Below are 26,430 nucleotides of genomic sequence, written 5' to 3'. Positions count from 1 at the left end.
AATGTGGTTTAATTAGTTCAAGTTTGGATCTTCATTTATATACTTGCAAATGTTCATGTTTATATAACCACTTGTGGGATCTTAACTATTGATTTAACGAAACCAAATTGGCAATTTTTTTATGCATGCTTTGGTTATCGTATTTGATTAGAAGCTTTGTTCTGTTTCCATCACTTTGATGTAACCACCTTCTTTACTTCGATATTATCTGAATCGGCATAAACCCAGATCTTATTTCATCACTTTTTATCGATGAATATAATAAAAACTTTAGTTTTTTTCAATCACGAAAAGAGGGGTAGACAGATATTGAAACTGTCATCATCATCAAGTGCTTAAAATAACGAATTTATGACTCTGGTATATTTGGTTTTGCATTTCTCTTTGCAGCCTTGTCGATCAAGTATCAAGCTTGTAGGAACTTATCGAGAGATGAAAGGTCAACGCAAGAATAGCCGGGATAGAATTAGCGCTCTTCCTCAGGACACAATTGAAAAAATTCTAACTCTAATGCCGATTCGAGATGCATTGAGGACAATCATTTTGTCAAGGAAATGGAGGTATTGTTGGACGACAATGCCAAAACTTGTATTTAATGACAGAAATGGAAATGAAGAAATTGATGAATATAAGTTTGTCAAAGCCATTTTCCACGTTTTGTTGCTACACAGTGCTCCGATTTTGGAATTCAGTCTCTTTGTTAATACAGAAATTTTTAGCGAGATTGATCAGATAATACTTCATCTTTTAAGGGATAATAATATCAAGAAATTTATCTTTAATATTTCGGGAACCGACTCCTATTTGGTACCCAGTTCGTTCTTTTCATTGCAAGGATTGGAGCACCTAGAACTCTCATATTGTACTTTTGAGCTTCCAATAATGAATAGGGGATTTAGTAGGTTGAAGACCCTGCGCTTTTGTCCTGTTTGTATTGCTAACGAGATGCTTTTTCAGTTCCTTACCAATTGCCCCATAGTTGAGGAATTTACTTGGGTAAGGCGCATATAACTACTTAAGAAACTCTTCCAATAAAATATTTCTTACAAAGGTATTTCGATGCAGCTTATAAATGATTGGATAGACGTGGAGATTACTGAGTATGAGTTGGTTGAACTGTTTAGATGTTTACCTTCAATTCAGATTCTGGAAATCTCGCGGTTGTGTATCAAGGTAATACTTCACTTGATTGTTTTCTCTCATCGTGTTTTAAACTTATAACCTTATTTCACTACCCCACTTGAGAATACTTGTTCTTGGTGTGTGTTTTTCGATGATCTTTCGACTGTTCTATGTGTGATCTGCATTCTGCAGCTCTCCAAATTTGGAGAAGATCAAAGTAGAGGTAAATATCAACAACTACATACTATCACATATGGTTTTAATAGATCTTTCATGATTCTACTTACAATTTTTGACATGTTTTTCTGATTAGATGTGTTGGGAGCATGATTGGCGGTGTTGTCAAAAAACTTTCAATAACTTGCCTGATATTCAAGATTATTTGGGCCTCAACTTGGATCATCTTAAAGAAATGGAGATAATAAGTTTCACTAATCATGCTCTTGAGATTGAGTTTGTGAAGCTCGTCATGGCTAAGTCACCTGTGCTAATGAAAGCACTAGTAGAGCTCGATATATGTGTTTCTGTTGATGAAGAAGTCAAGATGCTTCGAGATTTGCTACGTATTCCATTTCCACGCGCATCACCAACAGCAAACTTCATAATCAAACGACCAAAAAATCATTACCGATATAAGAATTGAGCCAAATAAAGTTCTAATATGGTATAGATTAATTGTGTTGGTTTAACTATAAGGATTATGCCTTTGTGGGTTGATCACAAGTATTATGATAAGTGCTACTTTTTTTTTTTAATGTTCATTAACTCATAGTAACCACAAATTTTGATGCTTGACTCTATAAAATGTAAATGATATATTATGATTGCCCTAATGATGATGTAAAATCAACTTTACGGAATGGACATGCCCTCAAAAGAAGACGACACTCTTTTATAGTTGTGTTAGGGGGCGCATGGTTTGCAGAATATTTTCGAAGGTATTGAATTTGTTAAAAGAATTATAATATATTGTGTGTTTGGTTGACATGGAATGAATTTGTTTTCAATTTGGTTGACAAAGAATGAAATTTGTTTTAAAAGACCTAGAAATTAAATTGGTTAATATACCCAAAATACCCTTTTATCAATTTTTTTATAACTTATATAATTAATATTAAAAATTTATATCAGAACATATATATATATATATATATATATATATATATATATATATACTAATTTAATTCTTTATTTTTATTATTCATTCCTAGTATGCAGATTATCAAATTAAACGTATTCCATACATAGTTACCAACCTTTTCTACATTAATCTTTTATTTTTATTAATTTCTACATACACTACAAGAAGTCTGGGTATTAGCGGCGACGCCTGTCGTCGCTAATGGTTGAGGTTGTCGCCGCTAATACCTTTAGCAGCGACATGTCGCTGTAGATGCGTCGTTGGTAATGCTTCGTCGCTAATACACATCCAGACGCCACTAAAGGTTACCTGTCGCCGCTATTGCTTTCGTCGCCGCTAATAGCCAGCCGTCGCCGCTAATAGTGTGTCGCTGCTAATACACAGTTGTCGCCACAAAAGACGTCGCCGCAAAAACTGTTTCGTTTTTTTTTTTTTTTTTTTGCTTATTTAACATTAAATTTATAAAAAACAATATAACATTTATAAAATCTGATAACTTTTTATAGAAATATTAATCCATATACAAACAATCCAAAATATTAATCCATACACAAACAATTCAAAATATTAATCCATACCACCTAATTAAAGTATTATTCCAAATTACAAAACATTTTCATAAAATCCTAAAGTAACTACTCGTCCTCATCATTTCCTTCATCATTTGGTGGCGGTAATGAGCGAAACCACTTTTCCAATGCTACAGAACAGGTCGGGTCCTGTAGTATTGTTTGCAGCATTTCCAACTACAATGAAAACAAAATATATTACCAACATATCATAATAACATTATAATTTCCAAAGATTATACCATTCTACAAAATATCAACACATCAACATATCAAATACACTTAAACATACATCTACTTTTCATTATAACATTGTACTTTCAAAAAATTACCAAACTATAAAATATCAACATATCAAACCATAACCAACATATCATTATAGCATTCTACTTTCCAAAAATTACCAAACTACAAAATATCAACATATCAAACCATAATCAACATATCATTATAGCATTCTACTTTCCATTATAGCATTTATTTTTCAAAAATTACCAAACTACAAAATATCAACATATCAAATCATAACCAACATATCATTATAACATTCTACTTTCCATTATAGCATTGTATTTTCCATTTTATCATTATACTTTTCAACTTAAACTAACAATTACTTGTGATTGCGGTTGTTCTTGTGTCACTGGTTGTTCCTGATCGTACATGGACACAACGGTTTGGGGTTTACGCCCAATGCCTCTGATATGTCCGCGTCGAACACCCAATATTCTTTCAAAACAGTTTTTTTATATCAGTGGGTGTTAGACCGTTTGCTTCAGAAGTAGCTTGGGTTCGTTGGTTGATCTCCTGGAGTAAAGCATTCTGTATTTTCAAAAAATAATAAAAATCATAAAAATTAGATTTACTAAATACCCTTAACGATATAAACACTTATATGAAAATATAAATTAACCACTTACGTATTGTTGCTCGACTGCAGGGCTATAAAATACCCCTTGTCGATTGGAATTAGCCTTACGAAAAGCTTCAATTCGACTGATATCCTATTTAACATTAAAAATTAGTTTACTTATACTTTAAATAAATATTTAAATATATCATAACTTACTTCTTTGAAACATGCATTGCTGTATGAGCTCGACCCCCCTCTGTTTACAACTACTTGTTTTGCACGGCGTTCTGTGTTTGACGCCAAACGCCTTAAAAATTATGGCGTTTGAAAATGTTCGACTGCCTTCGCCCAATTTTCACGTGACATACCATCGGGGGGGGGGGGGGGGGGGTTAATGCGGCTGGGATATCTGCAGGCCCCCCGATTTCCTTAAAATAAGAATGAGCTTTACTTTTTCGGCCTCTGTAAACTTTTGCAAGTGTCGAATCAATGCTCCGCAACAATTGAGCATGCTCCTGATCCATGTTAACCTTATCCAAATCAAATTTATTCTGCAAAATACAAAAAATTTAGTTAATTAAATAACAATCACAACTAAACTTAAAATTGTATTCAAGTTACCTTTAGATGCACAACTGTTGCATTCCTTAAGGCGGGGGAAACATTGTCCCAACCAGATACGTTCAAAGGGACGTTGTTCCACAAATACCTCCCAATTTCATGTGTGAACCAATTACCACGCTTCCCGACAGGGGAATATGTGATCTCCCTGTCGAAATCCAAATCCACGGGCTTTCCCTTGTTTGTCCGTATCAACTTTCCCAGCTCGATATTTTTTGACATGCCCCTTCTTTTTTTTGGAAGCTCGGCTGAAAAAATACAATTAAAAATATTAGTCACGATAACTTATTATAAAATAATAAAAATAGTTAATAAATATATCATAATAAAACTCACCATCCTATTCGTGCTGACCACGACCAAAGCCTACTGGAGGTGGTGGATCCCCGACTCCATCACCTCCATGTCCAAGCCCCATAACATCGGCCATCATGGCCAAGAGTATCGCCCAAGTAAACATCATCTGTAGCCTGTAAATTACAAGATGTACAATATAGAAATACAATATGAATAAAAGTTAGTTACCCTGCGAAATTGTAAGATATACAATATAGACAAACAACATAAATAAAAGTTAGACAAACAATATGAATTAAAGGTACATTTCAAATAAAGTTTCTATTACAAAAAAAAACATTTGATTTTCTTAATCAGAATCTTCATCGTATACTTCAATGTCTTCTTCATCAGTATCATAATCAAAATCGTCATCATCATAATCAGTCTCTTCATCGGAAACATTATCGATTCTACCCGTTGGGGGAGGTACTTCAGTCTCGTCTTCATCGTCATAATCAGCATTGTTTTGAGCTACATCAACATTGTTTTGAAAGTATTGTGAGAAGTCGATAAAAAGTCTAGCTCCAGATGAAGAGTTGTTTTGAACTATGTCAACATTTTCGGCCTCCAGATTGTCGACATCTTGGACAGAGTCACTGTAAGCATTTTGGACACGAGCATTGTCGGATGGTAGATCCCAAATATTTCGATGATTAACATGCTCGACGACACAACGAGGGTTGTTGTTTTGGTTTCTTCGATGATTAACAGGCTCGCGGATGTAGAACACTTGTTTGGCTTGCGAAGCATATATGAGTTGATCATCTTGGTACGCTTCTTTTTCTGTGTCGATACTTATGAAATTATCATCATGAATATCTCCCGTATCGAACCACTTGCACCTCCATAATCTCTTCTAACTGGCCATAATATTTCTCTCCATTCTCACCAACCGCTAGAACCCCAGAGTTTTGCGTTTTGCGTTGTGCATCACGACTAAGTACCATTAACCTAACACCGTTGACTATGCACGCGGTGTAAGTATAAACATCAATTTGTGAACCGATTGAAAGGGCTGACAACTCTTTGTGGAATTCTGGAGAGTTTTCTTTTTCCATCTGATAAACCTACTAAACATATGTTGATGTGTTATGTATTCTTGATTTGTTTTATTTATCAAAGATATTTGTTTGTTAATTATTATTACCTTTTCAAGAAACCAATTGGGAAATTCGGTCTTTTCGTCACTTTCAGGATGTTCAGATTTGAATTTTCTATATTGATGAATATATATATATATATATATATATAATTGATGAATGGAAAAAAGTAACAATAAATAATGAAAGATAATTAAAAGTAAGAACACTTACTCGATGTATTGTCTGACTTCTTGACAACTATTCAATATAAACCATTCTATATTACGTTTCTCCCTTATATCAAGATGTTTGATTTGCGTTGCGTTCGTCGGTTGACACTTGGACTCAAACATCCAAAACTTTGTTTTTTCAATGACAACGTCTTCGTTTCTTTCAAGGCGATTGACATCTCGAAGGTACATCGAACAAAATGTCAAAGCTTCTTCAGCAATATAACCTTCAGCTATACAACCTTCCGGCCTCGCCTTATTTCTGACATAGTTTTTTAGTTTTTTCAAATACCTTTCGAACGGATACATCCATCTGATACATACCGGGCCTCCGGCAATCGCTTCATCAGGTAAATGCAAAACTAAATGAATCATAATGTCGAAAAACGCTGGAGGATAAATCAACTCTAACTTGCACAAGATTCTAATAATGTCTTCTTTTGCTTTCCTCATATCCTCCACCTTTAGTGTTCTGGAGCAAATTTGCTTGAAAAACGTACAAAGATCTACAATTGGTGTAGAAGTTTCTTTGTCCAATAACGCTCTAACTCCAATCGGTATCAAACGTTGCATAAGAATGTGATAGTCATGAGATTTCAACCCAATAATGTTAGTATCATTATCTACCACTTTCTTACTGATGTTAGATCCAAACCCATCAGGAAATTTAACATATCTTATAAATTGACAAAAGATTTTGCGGTCAGGTTTCTTGAATGAGTAGCTTGCATGTGGTCTAGTGAACTTGTTACCCTTTTTTTGCAACCATTGATTACGTCGGATATTCAGATTTTCCAAGTCCTCACGTGCATTTGATGTGTCTGTACTCTTATCATTCATCATAGAAGTACCCAAAAGACTCTCACCCACATTTTTCTCGACATGCATCAAATCTATGTTGTGCTTCAGCTGCAAAGATGTGACATCCCCTAATTTCTCGGCCAGAAAAGACCGATTTAATTTATGCTTTTTAAAATAAAATCAGAGAAATTTTTTCAAAAGATGTTGCGGAATAGGTCCCCAAAACAAAACATGATAAAAGTTTATCAAAACCTTTCTTTAAGAAATATATAATTTCCTTTTATATTAAAACCTCGGGATGTCATGTTCCGATACAGATCAAAAGCATAAACAAGACATTATAAGCCTTACAACAGTTATTTATAACTACTGGCCTATAATCCATAAATCACTCATCATCATCATCCGACTATGCTCAGGGTCCACTACCTGTAATATAAAAAGCTGAGTGGGTCAGGCTTGGAAGCCTGGTGAGCATATAGGGTTGTCAACCCACAATACATAAATTTATTATGCTTAAACATCAATCAGTCAACCAAATTACCCCAACCCCATTATCTTATTTATTTCTTAAGGGTTTAACCTAAGAATCAACTATCACTCCTTCCTAAGGATTCATCCTAAGGAATAGGCACGAAGTCACATCGTCACCAAGGTTTATACAACATGCACTAAGTCCATAGCTGCCAAGGTTTATTCAACATATGCTAAGTCCATAGCTCTCATTTATCGACAATATTATTTATAGGTATTCCCCCCTGCAATACATGTTAATGGGTTTTTAGAGTATAACAAATGAACATATAGTTCATTACACCTACAGGTTGCGAGCCTGCTAGTGTTCCACAGACTGTCTAGAATAGTCCAGGGTTGTCATCCATACTCTGCTGAATGACGGGGGCCAACATTTTGGGTAAGTGATTCTCTCAAATTTCACCACTCACCCTCAACTCATGATCAATATTACTAATCATCTCCTTTATCCAACTCACCTTTCATCACACCCACTATTTCATCTACCCATGTTTTACCCAACATTTTTCGTAGATAAAAATACATATACAGTTTAATTATTTAAAAACCTGTATAAATCATTCCTTCAACACCCATCTCAAATAAACAAACAATATATATTCACACAACACGTATTTTATGTAAAATACTTCATATCTATGTGTAAGGTGAAAGTAACTACACACTCACCTGATTTAATGAAAATCGGGCAGCAATTCGTTTCCTAAAACGATCGTTTCTAATAAAACCGGAAGTTTTATTGAGAAACCGGGCTCTGCAAAGGTCGGGCTTCGAAACCGAAAAGATAAATTTTCCGGGCTTCACGGGCACTTCGTGGCGTATTCCGGGGGTTATAATCGATACCGGGGCTTTGGGGGAAGTTAGAATGAAAGAAATATGAAATTTAGGGTGAAAGGTGGCAAATTTCCAAAGTTACCCGGGAAGGCTCGCAGCCTTCTATTTATAGGGAGGAGCTTCTGATCGGACGGCTGAGAAGCCTCCAGGTGGTGCTGATCCGAAGCTCGCAGGGGGATGGCTCGCACGTGACTGCATGTGCGAAGGGGCTGCTGGCCTCTTGTGATTGGACCGAAGTCCGGATCCGAGGAGGGGGTGTCTGTGGCAGCTTGCGAGGGCTCGACCATGTGCTAAGAGGGTACGTGTCGCATCTCTACTGGACCACTTCGGATCAGCTCCCCGGTTTGGATGACTCAGCAACCTTCTTGGACACGTGCCGCATTCTAAGCGAGGGTGAGGTGGCCGGAGTCCACCTATGCGAAATTCCTCGGTTTTGGGGATTTTTCTCGTTTTTCGCGCCAAAACTTCTAAAATCCATAACTTTCGCATACGAGCTCCGTTTTTGACGTTCTTTATATGCACGCGTAGTTAAAATTACGCTCTACAACTTCCGTTTAGACTTCTTCGGCTAATTTTGAATTTAATTTTTATATTATTATTTTTAACAGACCGGGACAAGAAATCCGTTAAAAATTCATAACTTCTTCATCCGACGTCCGTTTTCGTCAGACTTTTTACCGTTGTGCTACTATTTACGAGACCTTCGATTCTCGTTTAGGTTGTGTCGGCTAAAAATCACTCGGTCTAAAATTCGAGTTTTTAGCTGTCTACTGCTAAGCTGAAACTTCGAAAAATCATAACTTCCTCATACGAAGTCAGATTTGGGCGTTCTTTTTATACCTACTCTCGGTTTAACGAACACTACGAGTTTCGTTTAGATTACTAAGGCTAAAAAGTAGTTTATCAAAAACTCACTTTTTACGACATTCGGCACCGTGCCGGTTTATCGCGAAACTTCGACAGGTCATAACTTCTTCGTTATAACTCGGATTTCGGCATTCTTTATATATCTGTAATCCTTGTCACGCCCACTACAAGTTTCTTAATAGATATCGGATTTGTCTAAAATTTAATTTTTGACGTTCATTTTTATTCTTAATTAATTAATTCCTAGTAATTAAGCATAAAACACATAAAACACATAATATTCACATAATTCCTTTTCATTTTTTCAAAATGAGTCACAAAGGTTAACCTAGACTATTACGTCAATATTAATGCCTAGCCTAGAAACACGGGATTTACAATTCTCTCCCCCTTAGGATGATTCCGTCCCCGGAATCACACATCGACAAACAACCACGGGTAGCGACTCACCATGTCACTCTCCGTTTTTCCCCAGGTGAGATTTGGTCCATTCGTATGTTTTCAGCGTACAAGCACTAAATCAACCAACTTGCGTCGTAACTTCATAGTCTTACGGTCAACGATTGCCTCAGATTCTTCAATCAACCTCTTGTTTTCATCCAACCTTAACTCAGAAATCGGAATTATGTCGGACACAACTCCCGTGAACTTCCTCAAATAACACACATGAAAGGTGTTATGAATACCCTCCAGTTCTTCCGGTAATTCTAGCTTGTAAGCTTGATTCCCGATCCTCTGAAGAACTTTAAATGGTCCAATAAACCTTGGACTCAACTTTTCCTTTTTTTTCCAAATCTTATAAGTCCCTTCCACGGCGAGACTTTAAGTAAAACCGAATCTCCAACTTCGAATGATATCAGTTGTCTTTTATTGTCAGCATGGCTCTCTTGAGCAACTAACCTCCCCAGCTTCCAGTCAACATGATGGCGTTCGACACTTTTCTCCATACAAAGCGTGATAAGGTGCCATCTAGATGTTCGAGTGGAAACTTTTATTATTGGAAAATTCTACTAAAGGTAAATGTTCATCCCAGTTACCTTGGAATTCCAGGGTACACGCTCTCAGCATATCCTTTAACGTTTGAATCTTTTATTCGCTCTGACCATCGGTTTGCAGATGGTAGGCTGTATTCAAACACAACTTGGTACCCAATTCCTCTTACAGACTTCTCCAACACCTTGAGGTAAAACGGCTGTCACGATCGGATACAATCGTTAACGGAACACCGTGAAACCTCACAATTTCCTTCACATAAGAATTCGCAAGTTTATCCATAGACCTTTTCTCGTTGGCTGCTATGAAATGCGCACTCTTAGTGAAGCGATCAACGACCACGTAAATCATGTCGTGACCGTTCCTTGTTCTGGGCAGTTTAGTCACAAAATCCATAGTGATATCTTCCTATTTACCCATGGGTACAGGTAAAGGTTCTAAACTCCCATACGGTTTCTGATGTTGTGCCTTAGCCCTAGCACAAGTTACACACTCGGCCACATACTTAGCAACATCGAGCTTCATCGTCGGCCACTAGTAATAGGGTTTTAGATCCCTATACATTTTCGTACTGCCGAGATGAATCGAGTACATGGTTTTGTGAGCTCCTTCCATTAGAAGATCTCTTACTCCTCCCGCCTTAGGTACCCAAATCCTATCTTTGAATACCTTCAGTCCTTGACCGTTTGTATCAAACACCAACGTTTCACCCAAACGTTCCTCCTTTCGGTCATTTCTCTCTAAAGCTTCCTCTTGAGCTTTCTTTATACTTTCCACAATTGTCGAGACAACTTCAATTCTCAACGCTCTTGGCCTTTTCTTTTCAAGATTTACCTTCCGACTGAGAGCATCAGCAACAACATTTGATTTACCAGGGTGGTAAAGTATCTCACAGTCGTAGTCCTTGAGTAACTCTAGCCAGCGCCGTTGCCTCATGTTCAAATCCTTCTCCATATCTTTAAGGCGAACACTACCGCTGCCAACTCCAGACCATGAGTGGGGTAGTTCTTTTCATGCTCCTTCAATTGCCTCGATGCATTCGCTATCACTTTATCCCTTTGGGTCAGAACACAACCTAACCCAACTCCAGAGGCATCACTAAAAACTGTGAAGTCATCAACTCCTTCAGGTAACGAAAGAATCGGTGCTTCACACAACTTCTTCTTTAACTTCTTAAAACTTCCTTATGCTTCTCATTCCAAGTATAAACAACTCCTTTGTGGGTCAAAGCTGTCAATGGAGTCGCGATCGAAGAAAAGCCTTGGATAAATCAGTGATAATATCCAGCTAATCCTAAAAAGCTTCAGATCTCCATAGGACTTTCGATCGTAACCTTCGAGTTACAAAATAAATCCTTATTGAGGACTCCTTCTTCTTCTTGGAATAAGTACTTTCCTTCATTTATTGTAACAGACCGATGGGTCATGTTCTAATGATCTCTCATTGTATACTGCACTACTTAGACTCAGATCTCCTAGGGACAAATTTCGGAACAAACTATACCTTCCTTCATGTTCTAATGTGATACAATCACAGTTCACATGTATCATTTCTAACTACCAACTTCTTTAACAATGAGTGCGATACTTCTATTGATCGCTTTGATCATCTTTCATTTCAATCTTCTGGCTTAAGTCAAATGCTACATCGAACTTGGTTCTCTGAACCACATAATAAACTCATCTTAGTCGGACTTGATTCGATATGACCTCTAAGGTCGGAATAACAATCATCTTCTTAGTCATTACCGAAACGATGGTAACGACAAACTAGAACAAGACGGAATCAACTAATAGCTCCTTGGTAACCTTGTGACTTTCCCTGATCCAAGTGTGAGTCCTGTGCTTCCAGTAGTATAGATCTCTACTACTATTCACACCTATACATACTCGTCCCAAGTACGGTCTCGCAGTCCCCAAGTCCTAAAATCACAAAACAATTTAACACATACGAATGTGTCCAATTAATCATAAAATTTTCCTAGACTCTACTAGGACTTCTTCCATGCGTATCTTCAATCATCAATTCTACTTCAACTTGGTTGGTGATGGAAATTCCAGACGATTGGGACAACTTCAAAAATTACACCAACCATTCCATTCATCAGATGACAAAACCAGGGTTTATATTATTTCCTTGAAACGATTACACAAAGGTTCAAGTTTACCCTATACTATGCCTCTAATAGGCTAAACCACTTGTTACTATTCACATTACTACTTCGTAACTTGATCTTCGGGTATTAAGTCTTTACTTCTACTTCCTAGCATTATTAATTGCTTCGTCAAGGATATTCTGAAATTCCCTTGGCGTTGGCGGTGCACTTGGCCTTGTTACTTCATTTTTCTTCGGACAGTCCTTAGAAATATGGCCTTCTTCCTTACATCCGTAACACACCTCCTTGGGAATCGTACACTTATTGGCGTAATGCCCTATTTCTCCACACCTAAAGCACTTCACCTTCCTGTCACAATCCCCAGAGTGTTTATTTTTGCACTTCCCGCACCAATTTCCTTTACCTCCTCTTTTGCCAGACATTGAGGATATGTTGCTCTTGTTGGGCCTTGAAGACCCCTCAAATTTCCTCTTCTTGCCAACTTCAATCTTGTTGGCGGTCCTGTCATTGATCATATCTTCAACAGACTTGGCAACCCTGATAGTTGCCTCGAGAACAGATGCCTGACATACTGGCACAGTAAGTTCATCCTTACTTTGTTGAAGTAAACGTTTTGTTTCTTCCGTCTGTTCATCCAACATCGTACGCACCATTGCCTGCACCCCAGCCATCGTGATTGGCTCAGGCTGTGGATTATCGCTTCCGAACCCACTTTGAGTACTCACCATTTCAATCTATACACCAATCGTAGGTGAATTTAGATCTTCATTTTCGTTAGACGTTAAGTCTTCGTTATTACTCCGAAACGTTTATATGTTAGTTCTAATATCGTAGTCATACGTTTAGAATCCTACACACATAAGGTTTCCAGATCCAGTCGGCAACAGACCATAGATCCGAACAAATAATGGCATATATGGCAAACATATAGCATTTACCACATAAAAGCATTTTAGGCATCTTTCCTAAAATAAACTAGTGTTCGTGTCTAAAATATGGTAGACACTCATCTCACAATCATCACTTAGCATTCTAAGTTTAAGTCTAGAAATCCTACAATTTCTTAGTTCGCTTAAATTAATGCTCTGATACCAACTGTGACATCCCCTAATTTCTCGGTCAGAAAAGACCGATTTAATTTATGCTTTTTAAAATAAAATCAGAGAAATCTTTTCAAAAGATGTTGCGGAATAGGTCCCCAAAACAAAACATGATAAAAGTTTATCAAAACCTTTCTTTAAGAAATATATAATTTCCTTTTATATTAAAACCTCGGGATGTCATGTTCCGATACAGATCAAAAGCATAAACAAGACATTATAAGCCTTACAACAGTTATTTATAACTACTGGCCTATAATCCATAAATCACTCATCATCATCATCCGACTATGCTCAGGGTCCACTACCTGTAATATAAAAAGCTGAGTGGGTCAGGCTTGGAAGCCTGGTGAGCATATAGGGTTTTCAACCCACAATACATAAATTTATTATGCTTAAACATCAATCAGTCAACCAAATTACCACAACCCCATTATCTTATTTATTTCTTAAGGGTTTAACCTAAGAATCAACTATCACTCCTTCCTAAGGATTCATCCTAAGGAATAGGCACGAAGTCACATCGTCACCAGGGTTTATACAACAGACACTAAGTCCATAGCTGCCAAGGTTTATTCAACATATGCTAAGTCCATAGCTCTCATTTATCGACAATATTATTTACAGGTATTCCCCCCCCCCCCCCCCCCTGCAATACATGTCAACGGGTTTTTAGAGTACAACAAATGAACATATAGTTCATTACACCTACAGGTTGCGGGCCTGCTAGTGTTCCACAGACTGTCTAGAATAGTCCAGGGTTGTCATCCATACTCTGCTGAATGACGGGGGCCAACATTTTGGGTAAGTGATTCTCTCAAATTTCACCACTCACCCTCAACTCATGATCAATATTACCGATCATCTCCTTTATCCAACTCACCTTTCATCACACCCACTATTTCATCTACCCATGTTTTTGATGGGTTTTGAGCATTCTAACACTTCCTAAGTGTACATGCAACCCTAATAACCTTGAATCTATGTTTTCTCTATATACATGCAAATTTCTTTTTCAAGGTTATTTCCTAACTAGCATGGCATGGGGATTACATAAAACATAAAACTAGTAGAAATACATACCTTGTTGTTGCTTGGATTCCTTCAAGACTTTGTGAGCCTAGCACCCCAAATGTTGTGCCTCAAATGCTTCACACAACACCACAAGATTTGGAATAACTTGAGAGAATACTTCTAGCACTCAAAATTGGTTATGCCCTCTCTAGTAACACTATGTCCACTAGGTCCACTTTTTGCTAGCCATAGGGTTCCTTTTATAGTGTTGTCACAATTAGGGTTTACACATGAATGCCCTTAATTGTCATGACTCTTGATTTCCCATGACCCATGGATTTGTAACTCCCATGGACTATCCATGGAGCTCCATATGGTTACATCCATAACCCATAAACCATGGATCATTAATCCACCATAAAAGAATTGATGATTGTCATAATCAACCCTATATATTTAATTAGTCTCACTTTGATCACCAAATTAATACTAGATTAATACTTGATCAATACTAATTAAATAATACTATTATTAATATATTAGAACTTATAATATATTAATAATCATAAGTGCCTTATTCTCTCATTTAGTCTATCCAAGTATTGCAATGCCATGCAACCCAAATGGACCATGCCGGGTCGGGTCAAGTACATACCAAATAAAGTTATGGACTTAGACACTATATCCAACAGTTTTACCCAACATTTTTCGTAGATAAAAATACATATACAGTTTAAATTATTTAAAAACCTGTATAAATCATTCCTTCAACACCCATCTCAAATAAACAAACAATATATATTCACACAACACGTATTTTATGTAAAATACTTCATATCTATGTGTAAGGTGAAAGTAACTACACACTCACCTGATTTAATGAAAATCGGGCAGCAATTCGTTTCCTAAAACGATCGTTTCTAATAAAACCGGGAGTTTTATTGAGAAATCGGGCTCTGCAAAGGTCGGGCTTCGAAACCGAAAAGATAAATTTTCCGGGCTTCACGGGCACTTCGTGGCGTATTCCGGGGGTTATAATCGATACCGGGGCTTTGGGGGAAGTCAGAATGAAAGAAATATGAAATTTAGGGTGAAAGGTGGCAAATTTCCAAAGTTACCCGGGAAGGCTCGCAGCCTTCTATTTATAGGGAGGAGCTTCTGATCGGACGGCTGAGAAGCCTCCAGGTGGTGCTGATCCGAAAATCGCAGGGGGATGGCTCGCACGTGACTGCATGTGCGAAGGAGCTGCTGGCCTCTTGTGATTGAACCGAAGTCCGGATCCGAGGAGGGGGTGTCCGTGGCAGCTTGCGAGGGCTCGACCATGTGCTAAGAGGGTACGTGTCGCATCTCTACTGGACCACTTCGGACCAGCTCCCCGGTTTGGATGACTCAACAACCTTCTTGGACACGCGCCGCATTCTAAGCGAGGGTGAGGTGGCCGGAGTCCACCTATGCGAAATTCCTCGGTTTTGGGGATTTTTCTCGTTTTTCGCGCCAAAACTTCTAAAATCCATAACTTTCGCATACGAGCTCCATTTTTGACGTTCTTTATATGCACGCGTAGGTAAAATTACGCTCTACAACTTCCGTTTAGACTTCTTCGGCTATTTTTGAATTTAAGTTTTATATTATTATTTTTAACAGACCGGGACAAGAAATCCGTTAAAAATTCATAACTTCTTCATCCGACGTCCGTTTTCGTCAGACTTTTTACCGTTGTGCTACTATTTACGAGACCTTCGATTCTCGTTTAGGTTGTGTCGGCTAAAAATCACTCGGTCTAAAATTCGAGTTTTTAGCTGTCTACTGCTAAGCTGAAACTTCGAAAAATCATAACTTCCTCATACGAAGTCAGATTTGGGCGTTCTTTTTATACCTACTCTCGGTTTAACGAACACTACGAGTTTCGTTTAGATTACTAAGGCTAAAAAGTAGTTTATCAAAAACTCACTTTTTACGACATTCGGCACCGTGCCGGTTTATCGCGAAACTTCGACAGGTCATAACTTCTTCGTTATAACTCGGATTTCGGCATTCTTTATATATCCGTAATCCTTGTCTCGCCCACTACAAGTTTCTTAATAGATATCGGCTTTGTCTAAAATTTAATTTTTGACGCTTATTTTTATTTTTAATTAATTAATTCCTAGTAATTAAGCATAAAACACATAAAATTCACATAATTCCTTTTTATTTCTTCAAAATGAGTCACAAAGGTTAACCTAGACTATTACGTATTAATGCCTAGCCTAGAAACACGGGCTTTACAAAAGAAGATCAATACCCGAGCTCGAAAAATATGCTACGTTTCGACCAGTTCAACTCGAATCCTTGCCGATCCATGTTTTCCTTGAGAGTGTTAGGATGTTTACCCGGTTTACGAAGTATTAGACGACCTAGTTGCTCTTGTATGTCTTCGTTAGTAAAGTGTCTCGGAGCGAGTCTTGTCTCAGGCTGCCCGTTAAATTTCAAACTCATCCTTAATGGATCATCAGCATCTAAGAACCGACGATGACCGATATAAACGACTTTATTTACTGCACGGTACGAGGGAGTGTCTTCATTGCAAGTCGGGCATGCTCTATACCATTGTCCGCTCCACCCCGATAAACTACTACGAGCTGGAAAGTCGTTTATTGTCCATAACAACATAGCTTTCATCGTGAAGAATGTGTTTGTCGCTGCGTCTTTAATGCGTACGCCTGATTGCCACAAAAACTTAAACTCTTCAACTAACGGCCTAAGGAAAACATCTATGTCCTTTCCAGGCGCTTTAGGGCCGGGAATCAACAAGGCTAACATGAATGATGACTATTTCATACAAAGCTATGGTGGCAGATTGTATGTGGTGAGTACAACCGGCCACGTACTATGCGAATTACACATGTTACCAAATGGATTAAAGCCATCAGCTGCCAGCCCTAGACGTACGTTGCGAGGTTCACTCGAGAAGTCAGGGTAATCTACATCAAATTTTTGCCAAGACTCTCCATCAACGGGATGACGCATCACACCATCTTCTGATCTCCCAGTACTATGCCATATCATATTTTTGGAAGTGTACCGTGAACAATACAAACGGCGTAGTCTAGGGGCCACTGGAAAGTACCGTAACACCTTATGAGCCACTTTCTTACCCTTGGTGTTTTTATCAATCCACCAACTCGCTTTACAAATGGGACAAACTTGCAATGACTTGTGTTCCTTCCAGAAGAGAAAACAATCACTTTTGCACACATGTATTGACTCGTACCCCAAGCCTAACTTCTTCAGTTTCTTTTTTGCTAAATAATATGAACGGGGAACCTTGTTGTTTGGTGGAAATGCCGAATGCAACAACTCAAGGAGTTGATCAAATGAACTATCAGTCCATTTGTTGTTGACCTTGATATGCATCAGCTTTGCTAAAAAATCAAGGAAAGCAAACGTACAACCAGGATATAACTTGGTTTCGACTGCCTCTAACAACTCTTCAAAATCATCATCGACACCGCTACCCCCTGTATTCGAGGTTCCTTCATCGAGGTTTGTATCATTTTCTCTCGACTCCCACATAACATCGTCAATAACATCAGTCATCTCGTTACTTGGCGATACGGCATCTACAACTGGAGGGATTAAAGGTTCACCGTGATATATCCACGTTTTGTATGATTTACTGAAACCATATATACGAACATGACGTCTCATTGCTTTCGGATTCATGAAGTAACGATTATCACATTTCTCACATGAACATCTGGTTTCACCTTTACAATCTAGGTGTAACATGGATCTCTCGACAAAAGTGTCGAGTCCTAGCTGGAACTCGGGAGATTGACGATGTGGATTAGTAGTCCAGCTTTTATCAATAGACATGATGCAACTGAAACATAATTTAGTGTTTAAGGTTTACTTTACGGGAAACGAAAATCAAGTAGAGTATTCATAAAGTTGAAGTATCCCAACACGGGAACACATGAACAACTAATCAGAGTAGAGTATTCATAAAGTGTTTAAGGTTTTCTAATTAATTTAATATTTTCTTTTTTGTTATTAGTTTAATTTATTAAACTAATTTTATTTTATTTTAATATTAACATTAACTTGATTTTAAAACTACTTTAATTTGATTTTACAATTAATTTATTATTTTTTTTAATGTTTTTTTAAATTAATTTAATTTTATTCTATAATTAAATTAAAATGACTAGAAGTACGTTGCTATTAATAACCTAATTAAAGCTAAAGTTGTAATGACCAACATTAAGTCACTAAAAGTATGTTGCTATTAAGTTGGTTTTATAATTGATTTAATTTGATTTTATAAAGGTAACTTAATTTGATTCTAAAGGTAAATTAATTTGATTTTCTAATTAATTTAATATTTTCTTTTTTGTTATTAGTTTAATTTATTAAACTAATTTTATTTTATTTTAATATTAACATTAACTTGATTTTAAAACTACTTTAATTTGATTTTACAATTAATTTATTATTTTTTTAATGTTTTTTTTAAATTAATTTAATTTAATTCTATAATTAAATTAAAATTACTAGACGTATGTTGCTATTAATAACCTAATTAAAGCTAAAGTAGTAATGACCAACATTAAGTCACTAAAAGTATGTTGCTATTAAGTTGGTTTTATAATTGATTTAATTTGATTTTATAAAGGTAACTTAATTTGATTCTAAAGGTAAATTAATTTGATTTTCTAATTAGTTTAATATTTTCTTTTTTGTTATTAGTTTAATTTTTTAAACTAATTTTATTTTATTTTAATATTAACATTAACTTGATTTTAAAACTACTTTAATTTGATTTTACAATTAATTTATTATTTTTTTAATGTTTTTTTAAATTAATTTAAGTTTATTCTATAATTAAATTAAAATGACTAGAAGTACGTTGCTATTAATAACCTAATTAAAGCTAAAGTTGTAATGACCAACATTAAGTCACTAAAAGTATGTTGCTATTAAGTTGGTTTTATAATTGATTTAATTTGATTTTATAAAGGTAACTTAATTTGATTCTAAAGGTAAATTAATTTGATTTTCTAATTAATTTAATATTTTCTTTTTTGTTATTAGTTTAATTTATTAAACTAATTTTATTTTATTTTAATATTAACATTAACTTGATTTTAAAACTACTTTAATTTGATTTTACAATTAATTTATTATATTTTTAATGTTTTTTTTAAATTAATTTAATTTAATTCTATAATTAAATTAAAATTACTAGAAGTATGTTGCTATTAATAACCTAATTAAAGCTAAAGTAGTAATGACCAACATTAAGTCACTAAAAGTATGTTGCTATTAAGTTGGTTTTATAATTGATTTAATTTGATTTTATAAAGGTAACTTAATTTGATTCTAAAGGTAAATTAATTTGATTTTCTAATTAATTTAATATTTTCTTTTTTGTTATTAGTTTAATTTATTAAACTAATTTTATTTTATTTTAATATTAACATTAACTTGATTTTAAAACTACTTTAATTTGATTTTACAATTAATTTATTATTTTTTTAATGTTTTTTTTAAATTAATTTAATTTAATTCTATAATTAAATTAAAATTACTAGAAGTATGTTGCTATTAATAACCTAATTACAGCTAAAGTAGTAATGACCAACATTAAGTCACTAAAAGTATGTTGCTATTAAGTTGGTTTTATAATTGATTTAATTTGATTTTATAAAGGTAACTTAATTTGATTCTAAAGGTAAATTAATTTGATTTTCTAATTAATTTAATATTTTCTTTTTTGTTATTAGTTTAATTTTTTAAACTAATTTTATTTTATTTTAATATTAACATTAACTTGATTTTAAAACTACTTTAATTTGATTTTACAATTAATTTATTATTTTTTTAATGTTTTTTTAAATTAATTTAATTTTATTCTATAATTAAATTAAAATGACTAGAAGTACGTTGCTATTAATAACCTAATTAAAGCTAAAGTTGTAATGACCAACATTAAGTCACTAAAAGTATGTTGCTATTAAGTTGGTTTTATAATTGATTTAATTTGATTTTATAAAGGTAACTTAATTTGATTCTAAAGGTAAATTAATTTGATTTTCTAATTAATTTAATATTTTCTTTTTTGTTATTAGTTTAATTTATTAAACTAATTTTATTTTATTTTAATATTAACATTAACTTGATTTTAAAACTACTTTAATTTGATTTTACAATTAATTTATTATATTTTTAATGTTTTTTTTAAATTAATTTAATTTAATTCTATAATTAAATTAAAATTACTAGAAGTATGTTGCTATTAATAACCTAATTAAAGCTAAAGTAGTAATGACCAACATTAAGTCACTAAAAGTATGTTGCTATTAAGTTGGTTTTATAATTGATTTAATTTGATTTTATAAAGGTAACTTAATTTGATTCTAAAGGTAAATTAATTTGATTTTCTAATTAATTTAATATTTTCTTTTTTGTTATTAGTTTAATTTATTAAACTAATTTTATTTTATTTTAATATTAACATTAACTTGATTTTAAAACTACTTTAATTTGATTTTACAATTAATTTATTATTTTTTTTAATGTTTTTTTAAATTAATTTAATTTTATTCTATAATTAAATTAAAATGACTAGAAGTACGTTGCTATTAATAACCTAATTAAAGCTAAAGTTGTAATGACCAACATTAAGTCACTAAAAGTATGTTGCTATTAAGTTGGTTTTATAATTGATTTATTTTGATTTTATAAAGGTAACTTAATTTGATTCTAAAGGTAAATTAATTTGATTTTCTAATTAATTTAATATTTTCTTTTTTGTTATTAGTTTAATTTATTAAACTAATTTTATTTTATTTTAATATTAACATTAACTTGATTTTAAAACTACTTTAATTTGATTTTACAATTAATTTATTATTTTTTTAATGTTTTTTTAAATTAATTTAATTTAATTCTATAATTAAATTAAAATTACTAGAAGTATGTTGCTATTAATAACCTAATTAAAGCTAAAGTAGTAATGACCAACATTAAGTCACTAAAAGTATGTTGCTATTAAGTTGGTTTTATAATTGATTTAATTTGATTTGATAAAGGTAACTTAATTTGATTCTAAAGGTAAATTAATTTGATTTTCTAATTAATTTAATATTTTCTTTTTTGTTATTAGTTTAATTTTTTAAACTAATTTTATTTTATTTTAATATTAACATTAACTTGATTTTAAAACTACTTTAATTTGATTTTACAATTAATTTATTATTTTTTTAATGTTTTTTTAAATTAATTTAATTTTATTCTATAATTAAATTAAAATGACTAGAAGTACGTTGCTATTAATAACCTAATTAAAGCTAAAGTTGTAATGACCAACATTAAGTCACTAAAAGTATGTTGCTATTAAGTTGGTTTTATAATTGATTTAATTTGATTTTATAAAGGTAACTTAATTTGATTCTAAAGGTAAATTAATTTGATTTTCTAATTAATTTAATATTTTCTTTTTTGTTATTAGTTTAATTTATTAAACTAATTTTATTTTATTTTAATATTAACATTAACTTGATTTTAAAACTACTTTAATTTGATTTTACAATTAATTTATTATATTTTTAATGTTTTTTTTAAATTAATTTAATTTAATTCTATAATTAAATTAAAATTACTAGAAGTATGTTGCTATTAATAACCTAATTAAAGCTAAAGTAGTAATGACCAACATTAAGTCACTAAAAGTATGTTGCTATTAAGTTGGTTTTATAATTGATTTAATTTGATTTTATAAAGGTAACTTAATTTGATTCTAAAGGTAAATTAATTTGATTTTCTAATTAATTTAATATTTTCTTTTTTGTTATTAGTTTAATTTATTAAACTAATTTTATTTTATTTTAATATTAACATTAACTTGATTTTAAAACTACTTTAATTTGATTTTATAATTAATTTATTATTTTTTTTAATGTTTTTTTAAATTAATTTAATTTTATTCTATAATTAAATTAAAATGACTAGAAGTACGTTGCTATTAATAACCTAATTAAAGCTAAAGTTGTAATGACGAACATTAAGTCACTAAAAGTATGTTGCTATTAAGTTGGTTTTATAATTGATTTAATTTGATTTTATAAAGGTAACTTAATTTGATTCTAAAGGTAAATTAATTTGATTTTCTAATTAATTTAATATTTTCTTTTTTGTTATTAGTTTAATTTATTAAACTAATTTTATTTTATTTTAATATTAACATTAACTTGATTTTAAAACTACTTTAATTTGATTTTACAATTAATTTATTATTTTTTTAATGTTTTTTTTAAATTAATTTAATTTAATTCTATAATTAAATTAAAATTACTAGAAGTATGTTGCTATTAATAACCTAATTAAAGCTAAAGTAGTAATGACCAACATTAAGTCACTAAAAGTATGTTGCTATTAAGTTGGTTTTATAATTGATTTAATTTGATTTTATAAAGGTAACTTAATTTGATTCTAAAGGTAAATTAATTTGATTTTCTAATTAATTTAATATTTTCTTTTTTGTTATTAGTTTAATTTTTTAAACTAATTTTATTTTATTTTAATAAGAACATTAACTTGATTTTAAAACTAATTTAATTTAATTTTACAATTAATTTATTATTTTTTTATTCATTTTTTTAAAATTAATTTAATTTTATCATATAATTAAATTAAAATTTCTAGAAGTACATTGCTATTAATAATCCAATTAAAGCTAAAGTTGTAATGACCAACATTAAGTCACTAACAAAATTAAGCACTTTGAAACCATATATAATACATTACTAGAAGTAAGTTGCTATTAATAACCTAATTAAGCCAAATGTATACATCCAATTTGCATATTCCAATTTCATCCAATTTCATACAATTAAGCCAAATGTATACATAAATTACAATTAAGCCAATTTCATCCAAGTAAAGCTAAAGTTGTAATGACCAACATTAAGTCACTAACAAAATTAAGCACTTTGAAACCATATACAATACATTACTAGAAGTAAGTTGCTATTAATAACCTAATTAAGCCAAATGTATACATCCAATTTGCATATTCCAATTTCATACAAATTTATACATCTAAATTTCATTTTAAGCCAATGTGGTATAAACATAAATTACAATCCAACAAATGTATATATTCATGCCAAATTTCATTTTTAAGCCAATGTAATATTAACATAAAATACAAAACATACACAAAATGCATAAAAACTTCCCACAAATCTGAAAAAGCATACAATCCAACAAAATGTATACAATCCAACAAAATAATCCAACAAAATGCACAACCACTTCATATCTCAAAATACAAACATCATCACTCAACAAAATTGAAAATTACTAACAATTTATCATATAAATTAACACCAAAATAGAAAAATCATAAAAAAGAGGAGGAATTCGACCTTGAATGTGGGCAATTTCGGAATGTAGCTCAAGGTCGCCGGTTTTGGGGGCTGTGGCGGTCTTGTGGCGGTCTTGGGGGAAGGAGGGGCTAGCACCGGTCCCAACACGCACTTCCTAGTCCACCAAGTCGGAAAAACGTGACAAAGAAACGAGATTGGAGAAAGAAACGAGATTGAAGAAAAAAACGAGAGAAAAACGAGAGAAGAAACGAGAGTGCAGAAAAGAAAGTCGCAGAAAGATAAACTGGAAATGGGATATCTGCACGGGCATTAGCGGCGACACGCAATAGCGGCGACGGCGAGTATTAGCGGCGACATTAGGGCAATAGCGGCGACACATGGAGGGAAAAGTCAGCGCGTCTTTTCGCTTTCCACTACAACCGTTGGATTGAAAAGAAATCAGACGGATGGGGTTATTTTGACGCGGATCGCTGTAAGTGAGCATTACCGGCGACGCCTTTAGCGGCGACACCAGGCAATAGCGGCGACATGTAACGCGTCAATTACATGTCACCGCTATTGCCTGGTGTCGCCGCTAAAGGCGTCGCCGGTAATGCTAACCTTTCTTGTAGTGATATGTTGAACCGCAAGTCTAAGTAATGATAATTATTAAAGTTATAATAGTATATCAAAATAAATTAATTAAAACAGTAATATAATAAAAGATATACAAAAAAGGGGAAACTTAGAAGGACTATGCAGTGAAGTATCGTCAAATAAGGGGACCAAATATACAAATTAGACATCTATAAAACCCCGCCATAAACTGTCTCTTTACTTCCCGTTCTTCTTGTCATCTGCGGTTTTTAAAATAAAGTGTACATTTGTTTGAGTTATTTAAGTGTTTACCTTCGGTTCAAGTTGTGAACATTTGTAGGTTTTATAACCGTTAGTCTAACAAGATTTTGAGCTTTATTTGTATTGGGTTTTATATTACCCATTAGCTAGAAAATCCTAATTAGTGAATCTATATATTAAATCTTTTTCTTTCATTGTATCTTCCGCTTCTCATTTGATAATAATACGAAACTCTAACCGTTCTATGTCTTGTTAGTTTACATGGTAATAGAGCTCGGTTGATCGTCTATATTTTTATTTTTGAGGCGAGTTGTAGCAGGCACGACGTTGCGTGACCCGTTTTTGAAAATATTTTCAATTTTAGGTATTGTTTTCTTGGTCATTTCTGTATTCTGTTTGATTTGATTTGTTCGTTTCGTCGATTTCGAGGGTTTCATTTCGTCTATTGGTTTTGTTAATTTCGAGTTACTGATTGTTGTTGCCGCTATTCGTATTTACTACTGTTTTGGTTATTCTCATTTGATTGATATTGAAATATGGGCACGAGAGATGATTCTCTTTTGTCCATTAGTATCCATGGCAAGAAGTACTATTCCTATTGAAGTTATGTTATGAAGAATTTCTTGCGAGGCAAAACTATGTGGGGGATTGTAACAGGTGACAAAAAGAAACCAATAGATGAAAAGGCTGTGGATTATGTAGCCTTACTGGATTCATGGAGATTGATAACTCTAAGATCATTGCTTGGATTCATAATTATGTTATTTGGTACTCAGTTAGCGAAGTATGACACAACAAAGGAGGTTTGGGATCACTTGGCTAGGCTGTATACTCGGTCTAACTTTGCAAAGCAGTATCAGTTAGAGTTTGACATTTGATCCCTCCAACAGAATAATCTCTATGTTTGGGAATTTTATGCAGCTATGTCGCATTTGTGGGATCAGTTGGCTCTTACAGAACCTGATGTGTTGAACGCTTTTAAGCCTTATATTGATCGTAGGGAAGATCGTCGTTTAGTTCAATTCTTGATAGTATTACGTTCAGATTTTGAAGGCTTGTGTGGATCAATCTTGCATCGCACACCTCTTCCCACTATTGATTCGGTTGTTCACGAGTCGATTGTTGAAGAAACTCGTATCAAGTCCCATGCTGACAAAGGTCCCAAGACAATAAATCCTGTTGTCTTTGCTGTTTCACAATGACCTCAACCTTTAAACTAGAATCGCCCCAAAGTTGAATTTAATGAGTGTGCTTTCTGTAAGAAGAACCATTGGAAGGAAAATTGTCATTTGCTGACAAGCAATGGAAATTAGCAGCAACAACAAACGAGATCACCTGCACAGTCTCAGTCTTCACAACAGAATATGTCTTCTGGATAGTCTCAGTCAGGTCCCTCATTTCCATCTTTTAGGCCACCACAGTATGTTGCTGTTGCACCTTCAGTTGAGAATGAAACAAATTTTACACCACCATCAGCCTTGGATCCCCAGATTGTTGAGCAGTTCAGACAGTTCATTGCTACTAATCCAACTGCCATGTCAGCTTCCATATCTCATTCAGGTTTGTCTTCATCCAACACTTCAGGTATTCTTTCATCCTTGTGGATATTGGATTCCGGTGCATCTCATCACATGTCACCACATATGTCACCTTTTGCTTCGTTATCATCTCGTACACCTGTCTCTATTATGTCTGCTAGTGTTACACCTATGTCAGTAGAGGGTGTTGGTTCTATTGTCACTCCTTATATATCTTTAACAGATGTCTATTACATTCCCACACTTGCTTAGAATCCTTCTTCAGCCAGTCAGTTGTGTAAGTTTGGTTGTTGGGTCTTCTTCTCTGATTCATTCTGTTATGTACAAGACATTCGGTCTCAAAGGGTGATTGGAATAGGCCGTAGACTTGGGGAGCTTTATGTTTTGGAGCAGCTACATGTTGCATCTAGTGTCGATTTGTCGTCTTTTGTTTAAATCCTTTTTTGTCTATTTTTTTTTATCTTT

The 26,430-nt window shown here is 33.6% G+C and overlaps 2 protein-coding genes across 2 annotated transcripts; one reads left to right on the top strand and one right to left on the bottom strand.

Moving 5' to 3' along the window:
* The first annotated feature begins 351 nt into the window (after positions 1-351).
* LOC145104328 (F-box/FBD/LRR-repeat protein At1g13570-like) lies at positions 352-1,765 on the top strand. Its single transcript, XM_079041593.1, has 3 exons — positions 352-996; positions 1,066-1,173; positions 1,436-1,765. The coding sequence occupies exons 1-3, from the start codon at positions 352-354 to the stop codon at positions 1,763-1,765; spliced, it is 1,083 nt and encodes a 360-aa protein (XP_078897719.1).
* A 15,277-nt stretch (positions 1,766-17,042) lies between these two features.
* On the bottom strand, positions 17,043-18,074 carry LOC145104327 (uncharacterized). The gene has a single exon (XM_079041592.1). The coding sequence runs from the start codon at positions 18,072-18,074 to the stop codon at positions 17,043-17,045; it is 1,032 nt and encodes a 343-aa protein (XP_078897718.1).
* Positions 18,075-26,430: the final 8,356 nt, after the last annotated feature.

This window comes from Lactuca virosa, chromosome 4 (assembly GCF_052849685.1).
Source record: "Lactuca virosa cultivar CGN04683 chromosome 4, Lactuca_virosa_CGN04683_v6, whole genome shotgun sequence".
In the NCBI taxonomy this organism is placed as follows: domain Eukaryota; kingdom Viridiplantae; phylum Streptophyta; class Magnoliopsida; order Asterales; family Asteraceae; genus Lactuca; species Lactuca virosa.
This window is presented reverse-complemented; position numbering and strand designations above follow the sequence as displayed.

What these genes read in the sequence shown, in the direction of transcription:
- LOC145104328 (XM_079041593.1), top strand. Translation starts at nt 352, where the DNA reads ATGACTCTGGTATATTTGGTTTTGCATTTCTCTTTGCAGCCTTGTCGA. An exon ending in TAGTTGAGGAATTTACTTGG is followed by an intron (nt 997 to 1,065) that starts GTAAGGCGCATA and finishes ATTTCGATGCAG; the next exon opens with CTTATAAATGATTGGATAGA. An exon ending in TCTCGCGGTTGTGTATCAAG is followed by an intron (nt 1,174 to 1,435) that starts GTAATACTTCAC and finishes TTTTCTGATTAG; the next exon opens with ATGTGTTGGGAGCATGATTG.
- LOC145104327 (XM_079041592.1), bottom strand. Translation starts at nt 18,074, where the DNA reads ATGTCTATTGATAAAAGCTGGACTACTAATCCACATCGTCAATCTCCC.